Source organism: Teleopsis dalmanni, chromosome 2 (assembly GCF_002237135.1).
Source record: "Teleopsis dalmanni isolate 2A chromosome 2, ASM223713v2, whole genome shotgun sequence".
Classification (NCBI taxonomy): Eukaryota; Metazoa; Arthropoda; class Insecta; order Diptera; family Diopsidae; genus Teleopsis; species Teleopsis dalmanni.
The window spans coordinates 66,209,047-66,219,283 of record NC_051847.1 but is presented as its reverse complement, the minus strand read 5'-3'; the positions used below and the strand labels follow the sequence as shown (position 1 = coordinate 66,219,283).

Genomic DNA, 10,237 nt, shown 5'->3' with positions numbered 1-10,237 from the left:
TGAAAATGAAGTATGACTGCAAATGAGAGCAATACAAAAATAATCGAATCCAATTTGATTAAATTTGTGAAAGAGTGTGCATTTGTGTATGCAAATTAAATTTGTACTTTTTACAATTAAATAAATAAATTAAATTTTTTTTCAATAAATATTTTTTTACATTTCAACAATTTTTAGAAACAAGTACATAACACATATGTTTGGTATTAATTGACACGTTTGTACGCTGTAAATAACAGAACATAAAATTGATGGATAAAAAAATGCGCCTAAAATTAGGCTTTCACTTTATCACTCAAAGTTAATGTTAATATACTTTTTAATTTATTTTTATTTTTAATTTAATTTTGTTTTTTTTTTATTTATTTATTATTGTATTTTCTTTAATTTGTGTAATTTAATTATATTTTTTTACTTTTACGTTAATGCTTACCATTTTCCTTTGAAGCATTTTCAGTACGTTTATCTTCAATAGATTTTGTTGTTTTGCAAGAATCTTCATCATTTGAAGCTATTTGTTTTGTCGAGCTTTTGGTTTGATCTTCTAAAGCTTCGTCACTTTTATCATTATCAACACTTTCTTGTAAATCTTCATCTTCATCATTGTCATTTTCGGTTTCTTCATTATCATCGTCTTCATCATCGTCTTCATTATCTTCTTCGTCTGTTGTCCCTAAGGTAAATATTGGTACGGTTCTTACTGCTGTTGATGTTAGTGTTTCATCTGTTACTGTTACTGGTATTGTGGCTGTAACCACAGCATTTGCGGTATTTTTACCATTTGTGGTAGCTGTGGATGCAATTACCAAATTATTTGTATCTTCCTCAAGATTATTTGGAATTGCTGTAGTTGCATTTTGAACTGGTATTGGTTCGTTGGTGGCAATCATAATTTTAATTTGTCTTTTTCCATCAAATGTATATTTATTGATTACATTGAAATATTAATTTTTTAATATTCTTTAAAATTTTTTGATTTTTTAGTTTTAATTCTCAATATTAGTTTTTATTGTTTTCATTTTTGCTAAGTTAATGTTTCTTTAGATTGAATATTACCTTTTTTATTTTAATTCGTATAACTTTTTTATTTTTCACATTTATTTAACGGCACAGCAGTGCGTATGAGTAACATGTTTCACAAATTATTTAATTGTTTATGTTATTATTTTACATATGTTTTTTGTACTAACTGTAACGAGTATATGTATAAATATGTATACGTTTATTCATATTGAATATAAATAGATATATACAAATAAATTTTTTTATTTAAATGACCACTAATATATCCAATTATAGTTTGAATATGTTTTAAATATTAGTGAAAAATAAAATAAATATAAATAATGTAAATCAATTTCAAATTTTTGTTTTAATAATCATTTTTATTTTTATATCAATCTCAATACGTCGCAGACCTATCTGTATCTCAAGACCTTCATTCATTGGGACTATTATTGTTTTGAAACACACATAGATCTGAGGCACATTAAAATTGATATAACAACAAAATTATTAAAATATTTTATGTATATACTTATGTACTTATATGTACTTGTATATGTATGTACTTATAAAATATTAGTATAGTTTGATATTAACTTTTTTCTTCCTGGTTTATTGTTTGCCATTCAATTAAACTACACTTATAAAATTATTTGCGTTATTTAGCAAAGAGCTAAATTTATATAAATGAAAGAATTATTTCTTTCTATATTATGATCTATATATATATTATAGGTTTGTGTTTTTTGAAACGCACACAAAGAGAATGAACACAGGTGGCATTGAGCAAATTTTCAAAATAAGAAAAAGTATAGTTTATAGATAATCTATAGATAATCATAGATTATAGATAATCTATATGTAATTATAGAGTACCTCTAATAGGCAGAAATTATTATTACTTAGTGATTCTTAAGAATGACTACTATTATAAAAAACACTTTTCACGTTTCATAGATTACTTAAAAAGCGACAGTTCTCACTAGGTGTATAACTTAGTGTGTTAGTTGTGTAAGTTTCGTTGATAAATTGTTGACTTTTACATTTCTGGAGAATAATCGGGGTATTTTTCATGACTTGATTTATTTCAGTTTACTTTTTATTGATTTATTTAAAGGATTGTGTGAACTTAAATAGAAGCAGTTAGTTTAATATTTTAGTTTAATATTTGTATTTATTTATAATATCTTTTTTATATGCTTTTTCTTTAGATAATTTTTTTGTGTATACAATTTATGATATCAACACGGTATTGATAATATTAATATTAGATTAATAAGTTAATCACACAGCATACCATCATATAGATCTGGTTAATTTTTATCGGAGACCACACCAGTTAATAGACTAAATGATCAGTTAACTAATGTCCGATTTCTCTTCATGTCTGTCATCTTGGAAAATCGCTTAATACCATCTAATCATGTAAATTTCTAACTTTTATATATTATATATATAAAATATATATAATATTATTTTATATATTTATATAACATATATATGTTTTATATATTATGTTATATATATTATTATATATGTAAGACCTTAATATATATTTAGGTATTTTTATATATTATATTATATATATTATTACATGTATAAAACCTTAATATAAGTTCAATATGCTGTGTAAAAGATATATAACGGCAAAGCTAAAGCTAGTATCTTTTCTTGTCATCTCTAATTTTGAACTTAACTGTTAATAGGATACCTCTACAAAAATGTAAAAAAAAGAGTATCTTAATATAGTCTATCATCATGTAAATCCATGTAAAGAACTAACTACTACTATCAACTATTAACCACAGTTTATGTTTTTAACTAAAGCGCTAATGGCGTTTTTCAAAGACACTCATTTAAAAAAGTTTTTGATGAATAATTTGAGCTTATTTATGTTTATGTTTATGTTTATTATAAAATAAATATGAAAAGATTTAATTAAAAATTTATTTATCCTTTTTTGCTAATTGAAAGATGGCCGAAATGTTTAAGAAAGGTTTTAACCTTATAATGAGTACATGGAGACTTAATTAAGGTAGTGTTTCAAATTCAAGTTTTTTTAACAAGAAAACATTTAGATTATTTTTCTATTTGAAGTTAAAAATAATATGAAATATTATTAAGAAGTCGAGATTTCACTTTTAAAATAGAATTAAAGATTAAATGCAGTTTTAATCTTTAATGAGTACATAAAGACACAGGAATAGAAGTTTCTAAAAACTAATTTAAAGTTAATTAATTAATTAATAAACTAATTTAATAAAAATGAATGTTCCAAAATATTTTTGAGCGGTTTTAACCCTGAAAACAGTACTGCTTTTTCTAAAATTTATCTATTTCAAGTTCAAAAATTGACAAAATATTTAAATATATTTATTTAAATATTAAATAATTAAAAGTTCGATTCCTGGTACTTGCAGTCTCAAAAATAATTATTTACGAATAATTATATATAAGAATTATTTCCAAGACCACTGATGAAGGGTATTTGGCAATACTCGAAACAGTTGTATGGTCTGCCAAAAATTGAATTAATTGAAAATAATATAAAAATAATTTTTGTTGTTGTAGTTCACTACTGTTCGAAAACCTCTTTAGTAAATATTAAATATTAAAGCATTTAAGGATTCAAATTAACAATTAATAATGGAAGTTTTTAAAATCGTTTATTAATTTCTATTATTTTAGTGGGGTTTGGACCCTAAAACAAGCCATTAAGTACATTACTGAGCCCACTATGAATTGCCTATTTTAAGTTCAAAAATGGTCAAAATATTTAAAGGCGATTTAAAACATTAAATGATTTAAATCGACAATTAATAATGAGAATTTTTAAAATCGTTTATTAATTTCTATTATTTTAGTGGTGTTTGCACTCCAAAAAATCCCGTTAAGTACACTACTGAGACCACGGTCTTAAATAAATGCCTAGAGACTAAATAATGGGAGATTTTATCAATTAATTTGAAAATTAAATTAAAAAAATTTAACATATATTAAAAAAATCCTTTATCGGTTTGAACCCTAAAACATTCCTTTAAATGCGCCACTGAACTCACAATCGTCTATCTATAAAAATGAATATTGATTGTATTGTAATATTTTTACTCCTTTCAGACATCCATATAAAATATTATTCCATTTTTATTTCCACTTGCTTAAGATGGCTAATAAATCTGAGCTTTTAATTCGCGTCTATGCGCAACCGACTAAATCTGAGAGAAAAACCTATTAACACATCTATAACCGCAAATGAGTTTAGTTAAAAAAGTTCATCTCGGCGTTATTTATGAGCAACGTAGACCGTGTTAACATGGAACCTGATAGATACTTTGATGTACGCCATGAAATAAAATTACTTTTCATATTTTTTATGAGCTCTTGACTTTTAGATATAAATTTTTCTTCACCGTAAATCAATTTATGCTTGGCAGCAGCACAATTTCGACTCGCTGATGACTTAATAAACCTATTAATTTGTTTAAAATTGTAAACTTTTTTATGGTCAATAAACAATAAACAATAGTTTATGACAAGCCATAAAAACTGCGATAAACAAACAAAAATCGAAAATCGAAAAATGGAAAAAATGGAATAAATCGGCGTGGAACGACGAATTTCGTTCTGAGTGCGAATTTTGTGCGAAATTTAATTAAATGGCGCGAAATGCATGAACAGAACAGAACAATAAATGCAGTTTAATTTTGTGAAAAAATGATTTTTGCTTTAATGAAATATTATCGGATTTTTTATTATTAATAATTTTTGTTTTATTTTGTTTGAGTCGGCAATTAAAGAGAGAATAAATAATACGAGTATAAATAATATTTTACAGTTCATTTTGATTATTGTTGTGATGAGTTCAGTACGACGCTTGTGACGTCAACAGATAGGTAAATTTGTATCTGAGTTTGCATATGAATATCTGGCTACTAGACTATGAGACATGGCAGGCACAAATTTTGAAATATATGAAAGATAAAAAGTAGAATTATATTTGAGAGGGTACAAGTACAAGTAAATGGAGTGTAGTAGTAGAAGAGGTGCGAGGATGGCGTATAGTATTATTAGCTTCATTAGAACAAAATACGTATGCCAAACACTCACATGCACTGATAAAAAAAAAACGTTTGTAGGGTATGAAAAGATTGTCTTATCATTGCAGAGCGGTAATCTAAACAAAAATCGATAAATTGTTAAGATAAAAATGAACCACAAAAAAAAAACACACAGAGCATAGCATAGCGTGGCATACTGAAGCACATTGAGATACATTTCTATCTAGAATTTTTTTCATGAAATTATTTATTGTTTTTTTTTCCAAATTTTTTTTTATATTTTGTTTTATTTTTTTTTAACATCGATGAGACAAAGTTGACGGTGTTGGTGGCGCTAGTGACGTTGGTGATGATGATTGTGCAGGTGTTGGTGGTGTTGGCGTTGGCATGCGTTGTCATAAGTCGAAATTCACAAGGAAAGTAATCAGATTTGAAATTTTACTCTTGATTATTATGACTTTTACTTACTGCATTTTTTCACGTACATTTCGCGACTCTAAAGTTTGCTTGTAGTCTATTAGAATTTTTATTTTTAAACAATTAATTGTTTTTTTTTTTATTTTAATTAATAATTATAATAATAATTTTTTTGGATTTTCAATGACACTTATGCCATATTATATGCCATATTTTAACAAACACCAGAACTCAAGTTTAAAGTTGAGTTGAAAATATTTTTATAAAAGTCACATATTTGCCAAATACAATTTTCACTTGAACAGTAACAAATTCATTAAAATATTTAATTATTTCAATTTAATTAATTTTAGAATTTTTTTTTTTTTTGTTATATATTAAAATGTTAAAAGTTTTTATTTCACTTTAGTTTTTGGTCACAAAACAAACTGTTTCATTGCTGCAAAGTAGGAAAAGTGGCAGCTGAAAATTCTCGCACGGATTCCTAACCACAAAGTATTTTTGTTGGTATGGAAACCAATTAACAACAGATAAGATAACATCAAAAAGTGTCTGTCCGTAGATTTTTGTTTTGTATTTAAGATCTTATTTGGGCCGTAGCTCGTTTTTTACACAAAAATACTGTAGCAATAAAAATGCGAAATTATATATTGTTTTTTTTTTTATTTTTTCATTTCTGTTTTTGTTATTATTTTTTATGAGAATTATTTGGACATGGGTCTGTTTTATATTTGCCTACCGACTTCAACAGTCAACAAACTTTGTGACTTCGCATCCACAGTCACAGTTACAGTTACAGTCACAATCAGAGTCAGAGTCAGAGTCACACCCACATCCATGTCTATATGCACATGCTTCCGCAAATATTTTTGTGTGCGTTTAGGGTTAAAAATTTTGGTGCTGTTTCAGTTTTTCTGCTCTTCAGTTTGGCATGACAAAAACTTTTTTTTCCTTGGAAAGTGAAATTTTGAGGTGCTCACAATGAAAAATTCAAAAGGTTAAATTACTGTAGTTAATTTTCATAATTTTCTTCTTTTTCTGTCAGTTTTACATATTTGTGTTTTTATTTGTCGTATTTCTTTCATTCCATCCTCTTTTTTTGGAAGAAAGGTTATACAAATGTTTGCCTCAATTCGGGTTTGGAAAATTGAAATCATTTTCGTGTTTTATGCCAATTTTACTTGGCCTACAGCATGGAAAGAGAAGACTTGCTTTGAATATTTGTTTAATTAAATTTCAACTATATGAGGATTGTTATACAACACCACTGTCAGAGTTATGTCCCTTATAAAACAATTTCATTTTGAGTTTAAAATGTAAAAGAAAGTCAGGTTTTGCTTTGCAAAAGTTTCAATTTATGCCGCATAAGATGTTTTTACACAAATCTTGCTTTAAAGCAAGGGAAGTGGAATCAGTTATCCTAATATTTATAGGAAAGTAATTGCTTAATAAAATATTTATTATATTGTATAACTTTTTGATAAGTGACATTTTTAGCCACACACTCTTTCAAGCTAAAGGTATGTCCCTATTTAGTTTTGTGAAAGTAAGGTCAGCACTTACTACTCAGCATGCCAATTATAAAAGCTATTGATTTCATACTTTTAAAATAAGCCATCGATGGCATTAAATAAGTTACCTAAATGGATCATTTGATAATGTTCGCATTTTCTCATTGAAAAGGAAAGATGAATTTTTGTGTTATCATATGAAAATTTGATAACCAATAGAAAGCAAAGCTGTGTTTGTTGAAGTTTAAATTTGATAACTAATAGAAAGCAAAGCTGAGTTTGTTGAAGTTTATATTATATCTGTACAAGTATTTGAGGCTATACATAATAATATACATGAGTATGTAAATGGTCGTAAATCCACTTATGATGCAGCATCAGCATTGGTGGACCCGTTGATTGAAAGCAATAATTATAAATGTAATCTTTTAAACTTTGATAAACTGCATTTAGTTTAACTAAAATATCTTAGGGAACTAAAAATATAAGAATCGCACTCAGATGTTAATTTTTTTCATAGTAACATATATGCAAGTATGTATGTGATTCTGTCTTACTACGTGAAACAATATATGAAATACAGTTATTGTATTCCACACTATAGTCTTATCTCTCATGGTTGAATACAACTGTAGTCGTTGTAACTAGTTGAGTTTCTCCTTAGTTTCTTTCGGGCAGTTTTGGCACCGTAAATCCTTCTACCAGCTAAGTGCTACAACTTGCACAAAACTTCGAATTTGAACTGCTAATTGGAGACCCTATATAAAAGTAGTCTGACAGTTCTTGATCTCATTGTGACGACAACTATATTACACCTCGGCGAGTATACTTTAAATTTGAACTGCCAATTGGAGACCCTGACTAAAAAATGTGTGAAAGTTTTTGACCCTATTGTGATGACAACTATATTAGAAAGGTCAGTAAAAACAATTTTGTAAAAAGAATTCAGTATAAGAATGCAATGGGCATGATGTGGACATTGCATTATAAATTGTGAGTCTTATAAAAATATTTAAAATATTATCGGAGACGTTTCAGTATAATTCAGTATAGTTTTTAAATGAGATTAAGAAAAGAAAACATGGATCTATTTCTGTATATCTATCATTAAAAAACAACGGTCAATCCTGCATCAACCATGTTTAAAACCTGATGACCTTAAGGTCGGACGGGAAGAAAAGGAAAACAATGTTTTGGTTCTTTTCTATTAAAATAAGCGACCGATGGTGGTTATTACGCTGATTGATTAGTTTGATTATTTAAATAAGTTTTAAAAGCAAAAAGATTTATCGAGTCAACGTAAAGAAAACGAAGACTATAAAAATAGCATGGAAGTTGATGACTTCAATTTTTTGAAATGCAGGACATAGAATTCAAATTGATTCCATTCTGTTGAAATGAACGATTAATGGCTATTTCTATAAAGTCGTATTGGGTTTTTTGAACAAAGGTGTAAAGGAAAAACTAATTTTTCTAGTGAACATTAAGAATACATTAAGAATGATTGTAAAATCAGACAAGATGGTTCTTGAGATTTATGAAATATTGGGTCTCTAAGTGAATTACATCAAAATTTCAAAGGTTATCTGATTTCTTCATCAGAATAATGTATTACGACTACTCATACTCATATTACTCGTATTTTAAATATATTCGATGAGACTTTATTAAGAATATGTTATATTTAAATACAGTATATACACTGAGGAATTCAAAAAAGGGAAGATAGTTTAAAAATGGGTATTTTTATTGTGGCCCTTATAAACCATTACATGCGCCCGTAAGGTTAAGCTGCCTCTAATATTTTGCGGAAACCGAATTATCTAAAGTAACAAATTTAAAATCATATGAAACGACATTGTTGTTATTGTAAATTTGTGTTTTGTTTTGTGTGACACAACTGAACATGAAAGGGGAGCAAAATAAGGTTATAACTAACAGCGGCAATGAAGACAATGATGATAGCTAAAAAAAAGCTTAAGTAAAGTAATTATTCTAATTTATAAGAAAAAAAAACGACAACATGAACTCAATATATTCATGTTTCCAACTACTGGGTTAAGTTAGGTCTTGTTTTAAGTGCAAGTTTGCGAGAGACTCCACGTATATCGCTTATCTTTAAAGAAGTCTATCCTTCTACTGATTTGGTTTTTCAAGGGCGTTTTCAAAGGATGCGTATAGTATTTTATATTTAAGAACAAACTGCATTAACCAATTTATTTACTTTAAGAGTTGTAACTGGCTTATGATATTAATAACTAATAACTTTTGTGTCCTCACAAATTAGTTGATCAAGAAATATAGCCATCTCCACAAAATTGTATATATAAAATATAGAATCAATACTTTAGAGATTTATTATGAATAATTAATTTAGGTAATTAAAGAGATTTTGTTTAGTTGAACCAATAGTGTAAAGTATATAATAATTGTAAAAATGAACTAATTTTTTGAAGTTAATTCTTGGCACATAGATACTTAAGTTAATTACTATTGAAATATGAATATTGATGACTAAATGTTATTTCGTTTACGTTTTTGAGAAAATAAATTAATTTTATAAAAACCAGTAGCAGTGAACGAGTAATTAAGTTGAAAAAATTTCGTAAACTTTTTTTGAAATTCATTTAAATTAATTAGGCGTAACTTATAATTATGAAATCATTTGGACGACATAAATAATTTGAATTTAACAGCAGCCAAACCAATTAATAATATAAATAAATTGACTAATATTATTAAATTCCTTTAAATCAAATTAATGACGTTACCTGTCGAAAAAATTGTAATTTGCGAGTTGAAATAAGTCTATAATTTCGTTTTCGATGTGTTGAAATACTCGTTAAAATATCGTATAATGTCTGTAAAAATGTGAACTTTTGCTAATTTGTTGACAACGCAATGCTGTTTTTAATTATATAATTACAGCAGCGTTTCAAAGACCCGACGTCCTTGTTGCTTTGCATATTAATAGTGTCAAACAAGTCATTGATTATGGAACAGCCAACCTCCTACTGACATATGCAATAATTCATTGGCTGTAATTTATTAGAATTCTGAATATAAAAAGACGTAGAAGAGATCTTGAAAAGCATTTAAATACCATATACTTTAATGCAAAAAAAAATATATGTTTAAATTTTTTAATAGCAAATTATTATTGAAGCACCCAATCAAAAGTGCATGTAATGATTTTTTGATATAAAAAAAAAATTTGAATATAAAATTTATTAAGTTTTAAATCAT

At 26.7% G+C, this 10,237-nt stretch overlaps 1 protein-coding gene across 1 annotated transcript; it reads right to left on the bottom strand.

The window, feature by feature from the left end:
• Nucleotides 1-422: 422 nt before the first annotated feature.
• On the bottom strand, nt 423-890 carry LOC119674749 (trigger factor-like). The gene has a single exon (XM_038085905.1). It carries the CDS (start codon nt 888-890, stop codon nt 423-425), a length of 468 nt encoding a protein of 155 aa, XP_037941833.1.
• Nucleotides 891-10,237: the final 9,347 nt, after the last annotated feature.

What these genes read in the sequence shown, in the direction of transcription:
- LOC119674749 (XM_038085905.1), bottom strand. Translation starts at nt 890, where the DNA reads ATGATTGCCACCAACGAACCAATACCAGTTCAAAATGCAACTACAGCA.